This window comes from Monodon monoceros, unplaced genomic scaffold (assembly GCF_005190385.1).
Source record: "Monodon monoceros isolate NGI ecotype Baffin Bay Population unplaced genomic scaffold, NGI_Narwhal_1 Super_Scaffold_20, whole genome shotgun sequence".
Taxonomy (NCBI): domain Eukaryota; kingdom Metazoa; phylum Chordata; class Mammalia; order Artiodactyla; family Monodontidae; genus Monodon; species Monodon monoceros.
Genome location: NW_021703777.1, coordinates 107,279,883 through 107,302,221, shown reverse-complemented (window position 1 = coordinate 107,302,221; position 22,339 = coordinate 107,279,883). Strand labels below are relative to the sequence as shown.

At 39.0% G+C, this 22,339-nt stretch overlaps 2 protein-coding genes across 3 annotated transcripts in view; one reads left to right on the top strand and one right to left on the bottom strand.

Annotated features, from left to right (window-relative positions):
* Window positions 1-452: 452 nt before the first annotated feature.
* Window positions 453-7,200, bottom strand: GAR1 (GAR1 ribonucleoprotein). Its single transcript, XM_029234609.1, has 7 exons — window positions 6,912-7,200; window positions 6,360-6,573; window positions 4,707-4,861; window positions 4,184-4,243; window positions 2,735-2,885; window positions 1,137-1,208; window positions 453-775 (listed from the first exon to the last, which is right to left on the bottom strand). The coding sequence occupies exons 2-7, from the start codon at window positions 6,559-6,561 to the stop codon at window positions 762-764; spliced, it is 654 nt and encodes a 217-aa protein (XP_029090442.1). The 5' UTR covers window positions 6,562-6,573; window positions 6,912-7,200; the 3' UTR covers window positions 453-761.
* Window positions 7,201-19,017: 11,817 nt separating this feature from the next.
* CFI (complement factor I) overlaps window positions 19,018-22,339 on the top strand; it is a 37,507-nt gene continuing 34,185 nt past the window's right edge. For both annotated transcript variants that reach the window (XR_003795544.1, XM_029234899.1), the window contains exon 1: window positions 19,018-19,146. Coding sequence is in view for 1 of the 2 variants with exons in the window: in XM_029234899.1 (XP_029090732.1) it covers window positions 19,090-19,146 (57 nt within the window). In the remaining variant the exon portion in view is untranslated. The remainder of the gene's footprint in view (window positions 19,147-22,339) is intronic.

Below are 22,339 nucleotides of genomic sequence, written 5' to 3'. Positions count from 1 at the left end.
GTCCCTTAAAAAAAGGAAAATAAAAACATTCAGTAAAACTTTCAACATTCCATCTATGTTGAATGAGAAAAATTAAACATTTCTTAAGGAATGTCATCAACTTCTAGTTCTCAACTTGAACCGAGCTGTTCCATCTTTAACAGATTCATAACCAATACTAAAATTTTCTAATCAATTACTAATTACAACTAGAGAAGCTGCCTTACTAAGTTTGATTTATGTACTAACACACAAAAGGGAAAATACAATAAAGTGTGTTGATGTTCTCATATACAAAGGCAAACATTTTGAAAGGGAGTGTTAATTTATAGAGAATGTTGAAGTACTGCTCTACTAGCCTATTTTTTTAAGAGATCAGTTATATATGCAAACACCTTTTTTTCTATCTTAAATCTACTGGGTTGTCCCTTTTAACTCAAAAATAGCTCTGGTTTAATAAACACAGCTCCAAATAACTTAAAGGAATAAAACACTTTATTTTAAAAATTCAAATACGCTTCAGATGAAAGCTGCCCCTTTACTGAACACCCACAAGTTCCAAGCATTGTACAAAACATTAAAACATTTGTTCATACTCTTTTAGAGCAAAACTGCCTCTTCTGCCACACTCGTTTTTGCATGATGTTGACATTTTAGCTCCACTGTCATAAAATGACCAGCTCTTCAAGACTTGATCATGAAACGAGTTTCTGATCCATAGATGTAGATCATGAGGTTAATGCCGAAGTCAACTGGCGAAGTTTCTCTGTCAACTGTTACACTTAATGTCCCCTTCCTGATTAAGAGAAAATGAAAGTATTAAGGGTACAGAAAAATGAATATTTAATAATACTATTACCCAAAACTCAAGTCTAAAATCAGCATTAGTTCTTGTAAGGTTTAGCAAAAGTATTTTACCAAATTTAACTGTCATTTGTATTATACTTTTTTGTTTTTCAAATTAATAATACAGCAAAGTAAAGTAGAAGTAGGTGAAAAAATTCAAAGGGAAAAGTGATATAAAATGAAACTATCTATTAGGCTAAAGCAAAGAACACCATGGTGTTCTCTGTGTACTTGCTGGCAAACAGAAATAAAAGTTGGTAGACATTACCACTTCTAGAAATTCAGTCATTTAAAGTTTTTTTTCCACTCACCTCTAAAACCACCACCCCCTCTTCCTCCTCTGAAACCTCCACCTCCACTTCCTCTTCCACCTCTAAAACCACCTAAAAATAAAGGAAACATTCATTAACTGTAACTTATCATATTTTGATAAGCCTGTAAATATCAATATAATTCTTGCAATAGTAATGAATATATATTCACATATTTGACCTTACAGAAAATTTTAAGATAAAAATGGAGAAACTGTCCAGCAGCAGGCTAAAATCCTAGGTTACAACTTTTTAAACAAGCTTTCTGTTTTAATAAATTAGAAAAGCTTGTTACTTTAAAGGTCAATTTAGCCCTACCATTAAATGCATGAGTACCTCAACTTTTGCTTATTATATATACTTTTTAAATTGTTTTTATCCTAAGAACAAAGGGTAGCAGGTATGGGTGGTTTAGCTCTGGGGATACTACCATAAATACAATGTTTAAGGTCAATGGAGCTGCAAACAGATCAACACTGATGGTCACATGCTGATGAGCCTTGAAATTTAAAATTTTTAAAGCATTTTTTTCTATTATCCAACACGTTTGGCTTCCTATTGCAGTTTCTATTTTTACTCATCTTGGGGGCTAACTTTGTAAAGAATGATGAAATATAAAAAGAGAAATTATAAAATGAGGAAACACACACATACTTCCAAAATACTGATATAAAAAAATTAAGATTTTAAGAAAATATAGTTGTGAATGCTTTAAAATGTCATATACGAGACTGAATATAGAACAGAAATGAGGGGATCTCCATTCATCAAATTCTTAAAGGGGTACTCCCAAAAATACTTAAAGATATATGTTAATATCTCTTAAGAGATTATCTCCCAGCTATTTGGACCCCAAAAAGGTACATTTAAGGAGTGAAGTGATAATTACATTGAGAGGCAAAAGTGAGAACAGGATTCTCTCTTTTCTGACCCTGTCCCAGAAGCTGTCCAACCCCGCTGTGCAGCTCCTCTTCCTCATCTCTTTGGCTCTGCCCATCACCCAGTCACCCACCCACCACACCATTTGCAGATCTAAGCACAGCCAATGCTGTATCCCACCTCATCCCCAGCCCTGCTCATCATCCAACTGCCCACAATGATGAACGTACCCAAGCTGTGGGGAAATACATATATCAAAATACTGAAATCAAAGCAATGAACTTATTGTAATAGTCTTTGGCATGACATCAGAAGATACGGGTTTTATTTCTGAGCTGCCAATTGTGTGATTAGAGCAAATTAACTTCTGTAAGCCTGCATTTCCTCATCCATAAAAAAAGGATATCACCCACCTTCACAAGGTTTTGCTAAATATTAAAAGAATATACTTGGATGTTAAAAGAATATATGACCAGCTCTTGGCATATAATCACCACTCAATGATGTTAACTAAAAATTTAAAATTCAATTAAGATAATACTATACTTTACAGAAACTTAGCATTACTACTATGGTAATGTGCCAAGATTGGAAGCAGCTTTATTAAAAAAGACAAATAAGCATAAGGGAGGTCCGCCTCTATACAAAACTAAATTGTGCTATACAAGTTGGCTGCGGCTTTGAAATCTCATTAGAAATCTCCCCCGCAGGTAACTTACCACCCCTCGCACCTCTGCCACCTCCGCCTCTTCCTCCGCCTCTTCCTCCTCCTCGACCTCCCCTGCCACCGCCTCTGGGAGGCCCCTTCTCACCCGGAGGTCGAGGTAGAAACCTCTGCAACGGCAGCAGCTTATATGGGTCTATATAAAACTGGAAGTATAACAGAAATAATTAGTGTGATGTACTTCACACTCATTATGTCCAAAACTGAATTCATTATCTTCCCCTAATTCCCTTCTTCTCCAGTATTGCCCATTTCAGTGAATGGTGACACCATCCACAAAGCTGTTGCAATCAGACATCTGAAAGATGGTGATATTTTTTACTTCAACTTCAACAGCTAACCAATTACCAAGACCTATCGATTCTACTTCCTATATCTCTCATAAAACCATCCACTTTTCTCCATTTCCACTCTTTCAGGACTAAAGCAACAGCATCCAACCTGGCCCCTTCACACACGGTACTAACCTCTTTCCAGGGTGCTCTTTTATTTTTCTAACACTCTCTTTTAAGTATAACTTTAACCGTATATATCCTGATAGTTAAAAACAAAATGAAGACTAAAGTCTAAATCCTTTCCCATGACCTGAAGGCCTTAAGTAATCTAGCCCCCGCCTACCTTGCTAGTCATTACTTCACAACTTTCCCCACCCCTCCTAAATGTTCTGTGTCCAAGCTCTACCTCTGCCTTTTTCAGATCCTTAAGGTGGCTTTACTGTCAGACTTGCACACGCTGTTTTCCTTACTTGAAATGCACTTCCTCCTCCTCTGTGACTAGAGCAGTGGTTCCCAAGTGCTAACCTAACCTTCATCAAAGTCATCCAGAAGTTTCCTTTTAAAAACTGAATCCTCGTCCCTACCTAACACCTACTCAGTCAAACTTCTAGAAGTGGGACTTAGAAATACATCTACTTAAAAGCTCCCCCAGGTAATTCTGACGTGCAACCAGGTTTGGGAGTCACCTGTGGTCAACTTTCAGGTCTCTGCTTCAAACTCACATTCTCAGAAAGCCAATGCACTAAATTTGGTCTCACTACTAACATTCTCATACCCACATGTATTACTCCTTTACAGCATATATCATAATGTTATTGAAATATCTGTGAAATCATTTAATATCTGATATCTCCTAAATAATATAAGCTTTATAACTTAACATTATACTTAGAATGAAAGCTTTTCAACAAGATTTGTACATAAAATAAAAAATGTACTCCAGCAGTTACAGAATTGCTAATATGACCACAGGTTACTTTCTGAAAACCTAAATTAAACACATTACTTTTAAAGATTAGTAAGTTCAATGTCTAAAGTACAGAACATCTCAGTTTAAGAGCTTCACTAGTGATACACTGGGGAAGTCTCAAGTACCTTAAGTAAAACTGTCCTAAGGTAGATCATTCGTTTATAAAACCAAGGATCTAGGTATCATAAACTTGACTCACCTTCTGCAGTTTTTTAAAGGAAGATGCCTTCATGTTCTCTGACAATTTAACTGAAAAATACTATTAATTTTATTAAGGAATAAGCAATTAATATCAGATAATCTTCTGAATTCACGTGTAATTTTTAAAATAACAAGGTTAGAATATACAGAAATATTTAGGAAAAGTAAGAATTGAGCCTCCAAACAGAAGTGAAATTTTAATTTTTGTTTTAAAACTTCCAATTCCACCATCCCATTGCAGTGGCATCATCACATCCAAAGCAAAATACCTCAACCCTGTGGCACTGATCCAAGTGCCAATCATTTCTAAAACCTTCCAAAAAGGAAGTCACACTTATAAGGCCTATCTTTTCAATATATGTGAAAATACATCCCCCCTCTTGATTCTCCTTTATGGTCCAATCTTAGCAATACTCCATCCACTTTAATAAAGCAGCAAGTTTAGTTTAATCAATACTTAACCCCAGAAAAAACAGTAACCTTTTAATGAGACAGCTACATCTTCCAATTAAAAAGGATACAAAATCTCTAAGTTGTCCAAATATTTCATCCACTTTTCCAATTTGTTCTTTGTTTTCTAAATAAACTGGAGCATTGAAATAAGGCACCTTATTTTCATCTGTGGTACATTTACAAACTATGTCATCCTCACAGGGGTGCAGGAACTCTCCTAATACTGAAATAGGACATGAAAATGTTAAAATATAACATTTTCAAATGATATTGACCAACCTCTTCTGGAAGCTTTCCTCTTGGCTGCCTGGGATTTCACCATATCTGTTCTGAGGCAGAAAAGCCTTCCTGGGTTAGTATACCAACTCCACAAAATACTAGCTATGTGACCTGGGGTACGGGTCTCACCTTCCCTGTGCTTCAGTGTCTTCATCTTTAATGTAGGGCTAACAACAGTACTGACACCTAACATATAGTATTGTGAAGATCAAGTGCAATAATAAATGTCAAGTGCTTAGAAAATGCCTGGCATACTGAGACCACTCAATCTACAATAATAGTTATTTTACTATAATAACTATTATTATTTGATTAAACAACACTACGCCTCATTCTATTGTCTCTTCCTTCTCCCCATCCCTAAGTCTAAGTCAGTCTTTGTTGTTCTCTAGCCCTTTCTTTTTTTCTCCCCTTTCCTAAGTTCCTACTACCACCTCTTCACCAATGACTCTTCGATCTTTTCCAAGGAAGTCTGGAATCTCAAAATAACTACCTATATATCTGACTCACAGTCACCCAAACTAAAATACTCAGCATATTCCTGCAAAACCGACTCTCAATTCCTATCACCCAAGCTCAAAACCTGGAGCCTTTTATCCCTAGTATTAGCCAAGTTCTACTGAGTCTGTTTCCACTGAAATATCTCTCCCATCGAACCCTTCTTTTTTTCCTCACTTTCACCATGCTCTGATGTGTCATGCATGGACCGCTATGGGGCGAGGACCTTTGACTCTAGCCGTTGACCTTTTCAAACCATTTTGCATACTGATCCATCCTACTCTTTATATTAGACTCTGTTCATCCTTTCTCTTCTTTGATGTAGGCTTCTACCATCAAATCTCTGTCTCACTTTCCATGACTTCCATCCTACCTTTTTGATAATTACTCCAAAACTCCTCTAATTAGGTCTTTTTCTTGACTGCCCCCAGTAGTTTCCCTTCTGAGCAAGTTTTTTTACTCACTTCACTTAGTTATGAGTAGCAATTAAAAGCATGGGCTTTGGGGTCAGGAAACCTGGCTTTGTATCTCAAATACATCACTTACTGATCTCTTCTCACTATGACCCTAAAAAAGAAACTTAACGCTGAATCAGTTTTCTTATCTGTAAAATGGGGACAGTAGGGGTAAACGCACAATATTACGTGGTTGTATCTCCCTTTCAGCCCAAACCCAAATTCCATCTCCACGATGCATTCTAACTGTCCTTCAGCTTTCTTATCTCCCTCTTACTTCTACAGCACGATTATACGTCACTTTACAGCCTCTCCAGAGGCTTGACTCCCCGATCAAGCAGCAACCTCCGTAGGAGAGGGAGCTGCTGGATCTATCTTTCAGCACCTGACTCCCAGTCAAACTTACTAATAACACAAACCCACAACCTCCGTCCCCCGACCCCACTCCACCCTCGCCCCCCGGTGGGCCAAGCGTTGAAGCCTACTTACAAACTACTTGCTCTGGAGGTCCGTGGTCCTGGCCTCTGTTAAAGCCTCCGCGGCCGCCCCCTCGTCCAAATCCTCCTCTGCCGCCGCCGCCGCCTCTGAAATTGCCGCCGCCTCCACCTCGGAAGTGGTGGTTGCTGCTGCCGCCGCGACCGAAGCCGCCACCTCGACTAAAGCCTCCGCGACCTCCCCCACGAAAAGACATGCTCGCTCCCACCTGGTTAGAAAAGCAGGGCGTGCCTTTCAGTCACTGTGGCCTCTGGGGGCACCACCGAACCCCTCTGAGCCTCAGTCGGAAACCACAGAAGTAGACAACAATAATAATAGCAACCCTGCCACCTCACCCATGGCCAGGCGGCCAGCGACGAGCCCGAAGAGTGAGCGTCCCCTCCCCATAGCCCTGTGAGCGCTGACTATCCACTCACCAGCCCCGTCACCCCCGGTAAGTACTTCCTCCCCCAGCTGGCAGCAAGGTCTTCAGACGCATTCCCCCCCTCCCTCCGCTGGGTTCCACCTCCAGCATCCTCAGACCACTCTGCCTCTCCCGCCACTCACCGGCGCCACGTGCACCTCAGGCCCGGAGGCTCACACCCTCCCGCCCGGTACTTCCGCCGCACACGAGCCTCTTCGGCCACCGTACCGACACAAAACGGAGGTAGGGAGGGAACCAAATAGAAACTCGAATAACTCGTTCAGAAAGCCAGCCAGTCACCCGCGGAATCAGGGACGCTGTCACCTGCCCGAAAAAGCCTTCAGCGATGGAAGGGTATCAATAATATCTAACGTCAACCGCTACTTTACGACAGTTAGGTCTATTTGCTTCCGGGAAGTGGAGGAAGTGACGTACAATAGCGGCGTCCTTTGCAGCGTGACGTTGCAGGAAGTGCCGCCCCGCGGCGTTGCCCCTGGCGATGGCTGGCGTCAGGGACCGCCCCTCTCCCAGCGGATCGGCTTGTACCTGGTGGCAGCTGAGTGGCCGTGCACCCTGTCCTCTCAGGCTACGCTGCAGTCCCCTCGCTCGTCAGTTGGTTGCGGCTCCAGCAACTGTGCTGCCGGTGGCTCTGAGGACGTTTGAGCCGCGCTCTGCCGGGAGGTGGATCTGGCCGCGTCGGAACTTAGTGGAAGGGGTTGCCTGCGTTCTTTCGAGTCGCTTGTTTCTTCCGGATCTTTCGAAGTACGCGAGATTGTGGGCAGTACTGTGCCCGTCGTTTTGTACTATGGTTTCACGAAAGGAAGAAAAAAAAGTGTGTGCGCGTGTGTGTGTGTGTGTGTGTGTGTGTCCTTTTAAAGAAACTGTTACCTGACAAAAAGCCAGACCATGTTTTTGTCTTTTGTACCAGATAGTTTATTCCTTTGTCAAGTACGTTTTCAGCCCCGCAGGACACTGCCTATACCACAAGCCCCTCTCACCTTCTGTCTTTAAGTCCTTGATATTTGACTTCAACTTCCGCTAAAACTTCTCTCCCAAAGAAGGCTGGCGACCTTCTATTTGTTAAATTTGGTTGGTCTCTTTTCACTCGAATCTTCTGAGACCTTACCTTGATATTTAGCGCAGTCAACCGCCTCTTTGAAAGAGGGTGGGGATTGGTACCTTTTTTAGAGGGTTATTTTCATATTGGAAGAACTTCGTAAACTTAACTATGGAAATATTAGGAATCACAGTATGTCTTCTACACTAAAGTGTAAGCTTCTTGAAAAAGCATCAGTCATATAGATAAAAAAATTTTGGTAAATGAACTTTTATTCAGATTTGATAAATGTACTTTAAATTCTATACATCATACAGAGGTAGAATTATTCATAACTGCCCTGCTCTATTTTACTCTGTTTACGTTCAATGTTTTACCTCCATTTGGTGTCCCAGTATTATCCTCAACTCAGTGTGATGAAACCATTGAACTTTTATGGGACCTTCAAGATTACGTGGTGCCCCTTTATCTTATGTGTAAGGAACTGACAGAGAAGCAAAGTAACTTCCCCAGCTAGTTAGAGGGACAAAGTGGAACGATGGATTCTCACAGCCCTCAGTCCTTTGCTGTACCACCAACCCCAGTCTCACTCCTTGCTCTCTCCAAATTATTCATCATTCCAGTTACCTGTTTGTCCTCATGGTAGCATCGTACTCTTGGTTTCTGCATCTTTGGACTCAAGCCTTTGCACACTCTCCATCATCTTTGTCACCATCCCCACCCAACCTTAGTTGCAGTCTCTTTTATCTAAAGCGCTCAATTTCTGTTCATTCCATCTAAAGCTTGTACTGTTGTTACAGGCCTTCTGTTGCCACTACCACACTTTCCTCTGTTATTCCTAACTGAAATCACCCAGTATAATCTACGGCAACTCAAAAGTTGAGAAATAATTACAGTGAACTATAACTTCCTCACGTTCTGAGCATCTTTGTTGTCTCAAATTAAATGCTTCCAGGCTTTTCTTCCTCCCATCTGTACTGCATGTGATGACATACTGAACTTATTAAAAGTTTCCTCGTACCATAGCCATCCTCAGGATCCCAAATAGTTCTCCATTTCCTTTGACAACAAGTCTAAAGTAAAATCTCTACATTGACTAGGCCTTCTATATAATTAATTTTATTTCCCTCCAGTGCTGTACACCATTTCTCTGCCCCATCAGGCCAGCATCATTGCCTTGCTTCTTTTTTCCTGCCATTGGCAATCACTTCCTTCTTGGAAAAGCTCCATTTGCCATCCATTAGACCAGCCTTTTTCTATCTTTTTACCCTGGAAGAACCATTGAAGTAATTTTTATGTCTCAGAAAACCCTGTATAATATAAATATATATGTAATATAAACATATATATATATCCATCCTAGTACATTAACACGATCAGCAGCTTATAGACACGTAGACATGGTAGTCCAATAATAATTGTCAATGCTCTTTTTTTCAATTGTAGTAAAATACACATAACATAAACTACCACATTAATCATTTTGAAGTGTATAGTTCAGTGGTTCACATTGTGTAACTTGGTGCTCTTTTGAGTAGAGAATGGTGTTTTTCTATGAATCTGTTTATTTTTGTCCAACTTACTACCCTACTCTGTGTAGTTCCCCCCTCTCACAAAGGATCTCAATTCTTTTTTTAAATTTTTTTATCGAAGTAGAGTTTCTGTACAATATTATTTAAGTTACAGGTGTACAATATAGTTATTCATAATTTTTAAAGGTTATACTCCATTTATAGTTATTTTAAAATAGGATATCAATTCTGATGCAAATTAAGTGGGAGAGGAAACATCAATTTTTCATTTAATTTATTAGATTGCAAAAATTGATTTTAATGAATATTAATCATTTTAACTGAAATAAGATTATTTCAGTTACTGTTTTTAAGCTCAAAGAAAAAGCTTGCTCACACAAGTAAGAAGTTGGAAAGTACAGTAAAATGTTTATTTCGTATGAATGGCAGGATACTCTTTCACAAAAATCCAGAACTTGTAGAAAGGCAAATCAGTTAAGTTTCATCTTATGTTTATAATCATAATCTTACAAACTCTCCCTCTTCTCTCAAAGTCAGGTTGAGGAGCAGATTCAGAGAAAGGAACCCTCATTCAGTCATTTACTTGTGTTAAAGGGAGGGAAAATATGGTTCAGTTTTGTTCTGCAATTCCCTCAGGTGGTTTGGTCTTAACTTGAGACCCTCACTCTAAAGTGCAAGCAACAGTAGAAACATTTCAAGATTTTTTTGGCCGTATGATTTTTCCAGAGTTTCAGTTTCCATTTAAAACCAAGAATCTTGTCACTTGAAATCAAGATATTTTCTCCAGACCCTAGTATTCCCACAGTTCACTTTTCAGCTGAAGCATCCTGTTAAGAACCAAAATCAATATTAGTTTCTCTTACTGTATAACAAATTACCCCAAAACTTAATGGCTCAATGTAATAAACATTATCTTGAATAATCTCCGTAAGTCAGAAATTCAGGAGCAGCTTAGCTACGTGGTCTGGCTCTAGGTCTCATGACATAGCAGTCATGATGTTGACTGGGGCTGCAGTCATCTGAAGGCACGACTGGGAGTGGAGGATCAATCTCTGAGGTGCCCTCAGTTCCTTGCCACGTGGGCTTCTTTACAGAGCGCTTAAGCATTCTCATGACATGGCAGCTGTCTTCCCCCAGAACAAATCTCTTAAGTCATAAGATTTTATGCATGTGGCAGATTTCTGTGGTCTCTGTCCAGATTTTTACACAGTTTTTTTAAATGTTCTCAGGTAAACTGGTCTTTGATAAGGTTAATCATTTTTGTATCATTATCCAGAATTTTTTTCATTTCAGCTCCAAAAGTTTCTACCAGCAACTCCCCTGGAGGAAAGAAGGGTGTTGTGAATTTATTAGAATTTTCTCTTTTAAGAAAGTGAACCATCTCAGGGAACAATGCTCAAATCATTGACAGGGCACCGTTGGTCAGTTGCCAACACATTTCTTCCAAGATGTACCTTTTGTTTCCAATATGAAGACAAAACAGTAAATGTATCTTGGCCTTTGCTTGTGTTGGGCAGCATTTTATAGCAGAAAAATTTTCTCAAATTTCACTACAATTTACATCTTATAAGTGCTATCATATGACATTTGTTGTTGAAATCTATTGATCCATCAATCTGGATAAAAGGTTGTTTTTGGTTTATTATACAAAACCTCTTTAGCATCATGTGACATGACATCAATTTATCAAACTTTGAGAGTGAAACCTTTCTAGTTTCTCATATAATGTCTTATCCTGACATTTTGCTCTCTCTAAATTTACATACTAGAATTGTGAGGTTCTTCCCAACTCTGGGTTTTTTTTCCTTTTTTAGTCAAAAAGTTCTGCCACTTGATAACTGCCTTTCTAAAAGGTGACTTTTTTTAAACAAGTTTTTTACTCTGGGATTCCAAAGGCCATTTGAAATTATTTGCTCTCTTACTGTGATTTGAGTGTCTTTTCAATTTTTCTGGAGCCATTGCTGCACTTACAAGTTTTGAGTCTTTATTACTATCAGAATTACCTAGGCCTAGAATTCTCTTTCATCTCCCACTTTGTCTTCAAAAATCACCACATTGAACTCTAAGTCATGTTTATAAAACAGGTGTTAATAAAGTGTAAAACAATCAAACTAAAAAAGGAAATCAGAAAAGAAAAATGAAATCGTTATAACAATTCACTATTAACATACAAGCTGTATCCATGCATTACATTTTATTGATACGTCTCTTAAGTCTCTTTTATTCTTTATCAGTTTTCTCTCCTTATTTTCTTTTCATGGCATCTACTTGTTGTAGAAACTGAGTTTTTTATCTTGTAGAATTTCCCATCTTCTTGGTCATATAAACCATGTTTCTCTGTCCTCTGTGTTTCCTGGAAACTGGTAGTTGCCTGGTAGTGAGATCTGGAGAATCGATTATGTTCAGGTTCAATTTTTTTTTTCCAAGAACACTTCTTACAGCATCACACGAGGAGGCACATGACATCTGGTTGTTTCTCTTTGGGTGTTGTTAAGATTGATCAGTGGGATCAGTATATCACCCTGATCCATCTGTGAGACAGTTCCCTGCCAGCTTTTCACCTGCCGGCTTCAGCAGCTATCAATGATCCTCATCTAGATTCGTCTATTCATGAGGGATTGCAAAATGGTGATATGCTAATTTTATCATTCCTTTAGCAATTATTAGCTGACATAAAGAACTTTTCTTCATTATTTTTTAATATTTATTTTTACTTAAATCCTTTGTTATCATTGTCCTTTTTAATGCTTAAATTGTTTCATCTTTGGCTGCGAGAAACCCTTCAAGTTTGGTCCTATGTCTGTTAATACCACTTACTAGCCTCTGATAGCTTCCTTGCTCTCTGACACCAGATGTCTCTATCTAACATATCTTATACATTTCCTGCCCCAGCCCTTTCTTTAGGGAGCCCTTGTTCCTTTTAGTAGGAAAGGGTATGTAAAGAACACAGTCTGGAACTAAGGGGTGGTCATTGCTTCTGGATTATCACGACTTCTATGCCTTATCATTGGACAGAGATAGGAGATATCTTTAGTACATATTTTTAGAAAGAAAGAAAAAAAAACATGGTTTGTACTGATATGTCCAAAGTTAATACTAAAGGGTTTTTGCTTCTTTTGAATTTAAACGTGTGCCTCTCCTACCCTGAAATTATGACATTAACCTAATTACTTATTTACTTGAGCCTATATACATATGTATGTGTGTGTGCATAAAATGTTGTCAAGTGTTAATGTTATTATTAACAGACTGCTGAATCCTATTTAAGATTTTGTTTGTATCAGTTTGCTGATATTTTGTTTAGGATTTTTGCACCTATAGTCATAGATGAGGTTGGTCTTCCTTTTCATTGTGCCGTACATACTGGTTGTGTAGCTTCTGACTACAGAGCACTGTGTGGATGATTGTGTAGGAGAAGGTGGGGTGGGATGTGAGGCCTTGGGAGATTGCCTATAACTTGCTTTTTTAAGTGCAGAGATACCCTGAACCCCATGAAGTTGTACCTGGAATGGTTCTCTGCTTCTCCTGCCCCAGTGTTCACTCCAGGGGGAACTAGGTTAGAACATGCACTGCAGAGAGCCTTTTGTAGGCTTTATCCTGGAGCAAATGCTGAAGTAGGTTTCCTGAAGAATGGCGTACTGGCTCAACTGTTTTGCTCTTTGTTTAATTGATTACCTAGTCTATCACTTCTCACAGATTCCACTGTCTTTATTTACTTTGTGGTCTCCCTTATTCTGGATACAATTGTTGTCACTTACATCCGTTTAACATTTCAAAACCTCCTTTAAGTTTCGCAGTTAGTCTCTTCCTCTCTGTTTTATGTCTTCCAGTAAATCTTCACTGTTTGTATCCTGTTGATGGACTCCCTCTTCATTTTTCAATGGTGCAGTGGAATTATTTTTATATTTATTTTTACTGAGATGTTGGAAGGGAAGAGATGTAAACTATATAGAATGTCAGTCACTGTGAGCCATTTATTACATTTTCTATTTGTTAATTGCTGACAGATTAGGAAAAGTCATTTTCTTATGTTGATTGTGTATCCAGTCGCTTTAATAAGCTTTGACTTTAGGTCTAATAGTTTTCAATTAATTTTATCTAAGTAGACAGTCATTTCATCTACAAATAATGGCAATTTTGTCTCTTCTACTCCAATATTTATAATTTTTTTCATGTTTATTCCCTCCAATAACAGCAGTATTGAAATATTGCATCCTTGCTTTTATTCCCAGTTCTAATGGGTTTGGCTCTAGTGTTTCACCAGTGTATATGGTGTTTACTGTTGGTTTCTACCCTTTATCAGGTTAATGATATTTGTTCTTTTCCTAGATTGCTCACTTTTTTTAAAATTAAGAATTGGTGTTAAACTCATATCAAATACCTTTTCCATATCTTGTGATATAATTATACAGACTCTCTTATTTAATCTATTATTTTAATTAAAGATTTTAATATACTGAATTACTCTGATATCCTAATGTTGAACACCCTCGTATTTCTGAAATGGTCCCCACTTGGTCATGGCACGTTATTCTTTTACTATATTGTGGTTTATGGTATATGGTTTGCTAACATTTTATTTAGGGTCCTTGCATGTATATTAATAATTAAGAGTAGCTTATAGATTTCTTTCAGAGGCTTGTCTTACCAGTTTTGGATGAGTATATTAGAGTATTGCTAATAAGTTGGAGAGGTTTTTATCTTTTTTCATGTTCTGGAAAAGTTTAAATAACAGAAGAATGATCTTTCCTAAAAGAGTTGGTAAAACTTAGTATCTTGGGGGGTTTAAATCTTTAACTTCTCCATGTCTTCTTAGCTATTAATTTATTTGAATTTTCTATCTCTTCCTGAGTCAATTCCAATAATTCTATTTTCCTGGAAATTTTCTTCCAGATCTTCAGATTATTTCATAAATTGCACATGATTTTATCACTTAAGGTTCTTAAGTGACAAGCCACCAAACCAACTCTGGCTAACTTTAGTAAAAGAAAATTCACTTGGAAGATAATAGGATGTTGACAGTACTGACAGGTGACTAAGCACCTAGGCTTAAGAACTAAAGATACTTAACTAGGCCAAAAGGAATCAAAAGAAGCTTATCTTATAGCTGAAGCAGTCTAACCAGTATGCTGCTGCTGCTTCTGCTGCCTCAATAAATAATTCACAACTGTTTCTTTGTCCTCTTATCACTTAACTCAAGACTCAAACACCAGAGAGAGGGAGAGAGAGAGAGAGACTCTTTGATCAGTCCTTGGGCTATAAAAAGGAATGGAAAGAGGCTGGATATGGATTTCTCAACTTCCATTTGGAAAGCAGGTGCCTGGAATTACTCTCCCACCAAAACAACTCATAATAGAAGAAAGATAATTCCACACAGAAAATTGGGAACCTATTATGAAGGATAATGGATGTTGGCAGCCCCCTAAAAATGTCCACTTAAATAGCTTTCCCCTAAAATTGTTTTACTCTCTCTTTTCAAAAATTATTTCTCAGAATGACTCGTGTTGGGCTTCCCTGGTGGAGCAGTGGTTGAGAGTCCGCCTGCCGATGCAGGGGACATGGGTTCGTGCCCCGGTCCGGGAAGATCCCACATGCCGCGGAGCAGCTGGGCCCGTGAGCCATGGCCACTGGGCCTGCGCGTCCGGAGCCTGTGCTCCGCAACGGGAGAGGCCACAACAGTGAGAGGCCCACATACCACAAAAAAAAAAAAAAAAAAAATGACTCATGTTATTTATCAAGTCTACTACTTTTTTACTTTTTGGTTTATTTACTATTGCTTATGTCTTTATTAGTTCCTTTCTATTATTTTAATTCTTTTTGTTATTTTTTTAATGGCATCCTGAGTTGCATGCTTAGTTCATTTTTTTTCAGTGCTTTTTTTGTTATAAAATTTTTAACATAACTTGGATATATAAATGTCTTTTTGTTTTCTTCTTTCTAAGCTTAGAAATTTCACCCCCTACCTAAGGTTTAATATTTGTTTCAATAAAATTTCTTTTAGAGGTAAGAACCTTGATTCTAATTTTAGCAATATTATAAAGTATATCAATAAGAATTTGGTCAGGAAAACCAAAACCACTATAAGTATTTTAAGTAGAAAAGAATATTGGAATATTTGCATTCTTGTGGGATGAACAGCAGTATACATTTAGAATTTTTTCATAGGTCTTATGTCCCAACTTCTGCCATAATAAAGTCTGAAGAAATCTGGGTATCATGTGGACTTCTTGTAAAGCATTACATTGTTTTATTACATTAATGGCATTACCTTAATCAGAGCAGATAAGCAAGAGGTGGCTAACATACTGAATGCCTTGATTAGACACACATGCTCCAGAGGTGATACATCCTGGCACATCAGTAAAATTTTAGGAAAACAGGGCTCAGAAACCTTCCAGAACATATTCTCTAAATGAAAAGATAAATTATTTTGTCTTGTACTTCATTTCACAAAGAAGGAAGCACAAAATTTAGTGAGCCTTTTTGGGGATATTCCCTTTGGGGAATATTTGACTTCTGGGCAAATATTCCACACTGAAGAATAGTTCATTGGCTACCAGAGCAGGAAAGAGTTCACTAATCCAGAAGACCCTGCAGTGTTGGAGGTATCAGTGGTGGGAGAAAACATTGCGGAGTGTTTGAGGAAGACTCTGGGAGAACTACAATACAGGACTCTGGGGTTCTGGAGCAAGGCCATGCCATCTGTAGCAGAGAATTATATTCTTTTTGAGAAACAACCTAGGCACTACTGAACCCTGGTAAATGTGGAACAACCGAACATGACACTGTGTCACCTTGTGGCAGAGATGCCCGTTATGAGCTGGGTCCTAACAGACCCATGAAGTACAAAGCTGAGGAGGCCTAGCAAAAGCATAAGATGAAAATGTTACATCTGGAACCAAATACAAACAGCAAAAAAGGGCACAAAGTACATGAGCAGGTGGCCCCAATTCCCCCCTTTCCCCCAAATCCAAACCGTTGCACCTGTGTTCCTCCCTCAGCTCACACCTGTGGCTCTGTGGGGACTCTGGTAATGACCAGCTAAAGGAGGAGGGAAAAGTTTGGGTTTGGTTCACAGATGGGCTCAGTATGTAGGTACAACCTGAAAATAGCAGCTGCATTACAGCCATACTTGGTAATGGTTCTGAAAGACAGTGGTGAAAGAAAGTCATCCCCGTGGGCAGAGCTTCAGGTGGCACACCTGGCTCTCCACTTTGTGTGGAAAAATAAGTGGCCTAAGGTTAGACTATATACGGAATCACAGTTTCTAGAAGGGGAGAAACGTGGATGTACATATAGGAGTAGGGCTGAACTGTAAAAATCTTTTTATCACATGTTAATGCCCACCAGAGAACATCCACCAGAGAAAAGTAATAAATAATCAACAAAATGACTCAGCCAATTGATAATCAGCCAATCTCAGTCATCAACCACCTCAGTACTAGCACAATGGGCACAAGAATAAAGTGGCCATGGTGGCAGAGATGGAAGATACCAATGAGGCCAATAGCATGGACCCTGAAGGTTTCTTTAGCTACTGCCATCAACCAATGTCCAATCTGACAGCAACAGAGACCAATGCTGAGCCCCCAAGATGGCACAACTCATCAAGGATACCAAGCCCCCAAGATGGCACAACTGAACTCCCAAGATGGCACAGTTCATCAAGGATACCAGCTAGCTACTTGCTGGTAAATTGACACATTCGGTTCTTTCAATCTTAAAAAGGCCAGTGGTACATTCTCACAGGAATAGACATAAATTGTGGGTAAGGATGTACCTTTTCTGTCTGCAGGGCCTCAGGATCATGAGCTAAAGGATTACAGAATATTTAATCCTCCAACAGGGGATCCCGTATAACATCCTGCCGGACAAGGGAACCCACTTTATAGCAAAGGAGATGTGAGCGTGGGCCTATGACCATGCAATCCACTGGTCATATCACATACTATACCACTGTGAAGCTGGCAGCCTTACGGAGCATTGGAGTAGCCTGGTGAATGCCAAGCTGAGGTGCTACTTAAAGGCAATACTCTGTGAGGACTGGGTGTTATCCTCCAGGAAGCAGTATATGCATTGTATCCCCAACAGAGAGAAGACACAGGCCTGGGAGCCACGGAACAGAAGCAGGAATAACCACACTCACCATCACTTCTGATGACCACCTGGAGGCTGTGTGCTCTTGTCTCCACACTTTGTACTCTGAGGTCTGTTCCTCACAGGAAGCACACTTTTGTCCTTTGGCACAACAGGAATCCCACTGAATTATAAGGTGAACCTTCTGCCTGGTGCACACTGAGCTGCTTGTGTCTGGGGACCAGCAGGAAAGAGGAGGTGTCACCATCTTGACAGGAGTAACTGACCCTGATCCTTCGGAGGAAGTTAGGCTGCTATTATACAATGAGGGTAGGGAGAAATGTGTATGGAACCATATGAGCTGCTCAGGTGTCTCTTGTGACAGTAAAGGGATAGAAACAGCAACAATGGTCTGAGAAGTGAATGGTAATCAGGGGCTGGATAACTCCTGGAAGAGGTTGTGGGTCATCCCACCAGGTAAGTCACTGAGGTCAGCAGAGGTGGAAACTCAGGGTGAAGGGAATGTAGAATGGATAGGAAGGAGGCAGGGGGTGAGTATCAACTGCAGCCCCAAGGTCAACTGCAAGGGCAGGGGCTACAGTTCCCTCCCCTCCCCCTCTCCGCAACCTCCCTCTCCTAAATAATCTCTCAGGAAGAAAGGTCCCCTGCAGTTTTGAAGGAGCCGCCCTTGAAGCATAAATGGAAAGTAGGTCTAAAGGTGCAAATGGTAGACTCTGCAAGACAGGGAGATGAGTTTCCCAGATCCGCCTTCAAGGAAGTTCTGGCTACCTGGCCGTGAAGTGTGTGGTCAGCTGACGCTTCCTTCTGACAGCAACTAACTGTCAGATCCTTCAAGGTCTGCCTCAGCAACAGAGACCTGCCTCACCTAAGCGCAAGCATTTCCTGGGCAACCCTCACCTGGTGACTGAGTAAGGCAGGCAGGATCCAGCCATTTCTGCACGACCCAGGGCCACTGTGACTGGCCACTCTTGCTCCAGAGGCCCCCATGAGCTGGGCAAGGCTTTGTCGAGCCTGCATTGCGGTCTGATTTCTCTTTCTGCTCATTCCTGCTTCTCCTCCCTTCCTTTCCCAGGAGCTGATTCCTGATAAGTATCTCACACCCCGAACTCTGTCTCACATCTGCTTCAGGAGAATCCAAACTGTTGACAGCATTTCTGCTTAGAGAAAATGATTTGATCACAGAACAACTTGTGAATGAAAGGAAGCGTTTTGGTGAGGATTTCTAATGTATTCAGCATAACCTTCCATATGATGGACTTTTACTCTTACCATTTCCTAGTTTTTGTCCTTAAAGAAAAATATATAATTCTATTTTACCAAAACATAAGAACTTTCTTCTAGTGATTTCTGTCTTCTCTAGAAAACAGAACGAGGCATTGTTCAGTATCAAGGTGGGGCATCAGTTTCCTCTTCAGGAAACACAGTCCCTCAGCCATTTACTGAGGCCTTTTTTGGTTTCAGTTACGGTAAAACTCTGAAATTTTGCCAAAATCTACATGAGTTCAAAAGTACAAAGCTCTTTAGGAGGCGTGCTCTTTTTAAATATTTTTTCAGAGGTTAAAAATTAAATTTCAAAAGAATATCTGAGGTGCAGACGAGTCCACAGTAGAGATACAGACCCTGATTATCTCCAACATGAAGCCTGCTCATGCCGTTCTGTTACTTTTGTGCTTCTGCTTAAGTGTTTGTGAGGTAAGTAATTCAATATCTATGCAAACTATTTTAAGTAGATATTTCAAATACTATAAAAATACAGAAAACATCTTAAGGATACTATTTTGACTTAAGAATCACATAGTTCAGTTGCCAACAATGACAGTATCTAGTCAGTAACAAAGATTTTATGTTAACATCTTGATGAAAGAGCTTTAAGAAATTGCCTTTTTCATATGCTATTCTCTGTGCATAGAAATTGAACTGAATGAGAATTTTACTAATATAGATCTATATTTACAGTAATTATTAAATCAGTAAACATTTATCAAGCTCCCTCTATCTATGTGCAAGGTAGAGTGCTGGGCAAATGGCAAGACTGATCTCTTCCTTCAGTAACCGTTTGGTACAGTTGTAGAAAGACGATACAAGTATGCCAATGAGGAAATAAGCAAAATTTAAATAATATATGAAAACACAAGAGAAGGAACTTTTCTTCCTTTGTACCAAAAAATGGTACAAATGCTATCTGCCAAGAGACATTACGAGAGGAAAAGTCCCTTCCTGCTAGGAGGTCAGGGAGAGTTTATGGGTCAAATAGGATTTGAGCTAGGCTTATAATTCTGGATTAGATTTGATCAGTGGAGAGAAGGAAGAAGTGATTTTTCAGCCTGAAAAAGCAGCAAGTGTTATGGCAGAAAGATAGCACAGCACTGGGCTCTTCCAGACGAATAAACCTGTTTGATCAGAGTAGAGACTTTGTAGGCAACTCAAGGAGATAAAACTGAAATGACAGATTGTAGGCAGTCTGAAAGCTGATCTATTAAAGTTAGAAATGTTTAAGACATTTTAGTTACTTATTGATGATTGTCTGCTTTTGTGATCAAAGAGTTTTGAAACAATTCCAAAATTTGTTTTAATGCCTGTTTATAGCAGCAAATATTTAAAGAAAACTACCTAAGAAATCAGAATTATATACTTTGTTTCTTGTAACTTCTAAAATATATATTCAATGTTTTTAGTACAGAACAAATGGAGGTAAAGTAAGTGCTTGTTGATTAAAATCGATTAAATTATTGTAGTCTATAAATGAACTATCATGTAGCCATTAAAATTGTGCTTTTATATTTATTGAAACAAAAAAGCCCTCACTAAAAATCTTATTTTTGTTAAAGAGAAAAATACACACACACACACAAATACACACATATAACTGCTTATATAAATGGCAATTTAAAATTTCATGAAGAATGTATATCAGATAAATAACAGTTGGTATCTCTGAGTAATGGGATTGTTGATTTTTATTTTATGTTTTATGCATTTATGAATTTTCAGAGTTCAGAAATTCTGTTTTATTCATTCTTTATTTTTGTTTTTTAAATACCAAATAAATATGTTACATTATAACAAGAAAAATTTGTTTTCTGAAAAAAAGATATTTCAGCCACATTTTGGATTCCTGGACAAAAAACAGGAAAAAACAAAAAAAACCTGAATATAGTAGTTTTCACTTACACAAAGGAAAAGAGCCTCTTTCTTTTACTGAAAATCATCCAACAATAAAGTTGTCTTCATTCCTTTAAGAAACAGCATTTTGAAAAGAGTTAATATCATATTTGTGAAAATTCCAGAACTTCTTAAAATATTAGTTTATAAAAGAAAATGGAATGGTTTTTTATCCCACCTGCTGAGAAATAACCATTTTAAAATGGAGGTTACCATAGAGACAACATAAATGTGTTCAAAGAAGCTTTAAAATATATCTACATTTTCAACATGAAATAAAATATGTACGGCTAGGAGAAACGTTATTTTGAAAGCTGGGAGCAGGTTTCCTTCTAGAGAATAAAAAGCCCCACTCCCTTTTTATATCAAAACATTCTGATGGACCAATTTGGTGTCCATTTTGATGGACTGATAATCCACCCATTATATATCAATGATGGGTGGATTATGTCATTGAATCAATGATGTCAATGATGGGGTGGGCTGGCAGTGGGTTAGACTTAAGTTGTTCTGAATAGTGAAATGAGAATTCTGGTTTTACTGAACCTACCCAGACAAAGAGGTAAGGGAACTTAGGAAAGGATGGGAGAGAAACTCAGAGCACAGAGGGAGTGGCTGCTGTATCAATAACCAAGGGATATTAAAGAACTGGGAAGCCAGATATTTCAGTCAATATGGTTACCTACAGTGATAGTACTGTGCTGTGACATAATCCCTGACTGAAACCTTAAATTTTTACTTTACCCTACAAGCATATTGCAAACCTTGGTTTATATGGGTAGTATTTTGGAAGGAAAGAAGTAGGGTGATGTTCAGCAGAGTGACAAAATGCTGGAAAGAGGATATGCACAGGAGGCAACACACAATGCAGAGAGTGATGTCAGCAACCATGGCAGAGTAGGCAAATCCAAACACTTGTCCCTCCACAAAAAAATAGAAAAATCAAGCAAACTTTCAGAACCACCTTCGTCAGAACTCCAGTTATCAGAGGCCTACAGCACCCAAGTGAATGCTGAATGAAGGAAAAAGGCAATTTAAAAATGGTAGGAAAACTGTGGCATTTCTACTTGCGCTTACCCCACCCTGTTCCCAACTCAGTGGCAGCCTTAAAGATGGCAGTCCACATTCCCAGCATGGAACTCTAGTCCCTAGCTCTAAAAGGAGGAGAGCAGACTTTATTTAAAAAGAACTGTGTTTGTTCTAACCTACGCAGGGGCTACTTGAAAGACTGACACAATGTGCTTGTCTTTGTTTCATCTAACTTGGAACTCAGAGTGGAAAGCCAGCAGACTGTTTCTCAAAAACATTAGAAAGCAAGCAAAAAAACAACCTACAGCCACCTGGGACAAAAGATTACAGTTGAGACATACAATAGGGTGCCAAAGCTTGGAAGGAAAAAGTTTCAATGCGAAATTAGTGCATTCAAAAGTCCCTGTGTATACTGGGGAATTTAGAAAGCAGCACACATGCCCAGGGCAGGATGCAGCTCAGAAAACATCTAAGAAGACTCTAAGCCTATACCTCCAGGCTCAGTGGAAGCATGAAGTAAAGGCTAAGACATAATTGTAAATGTCCTGGCTAAGCATTGAAGGAGTGCCCCAACACAGAGCCAATTTGCAAACCTGGGGGAGTTTTTTTGTTGTTGTTCTCAATTTGAGAGGTTCCTTTTTCTTTCTTTCCTTTCTTTCTTTCTTTCTTTCTTTCTTTCTTTCTTTCTTTCTTT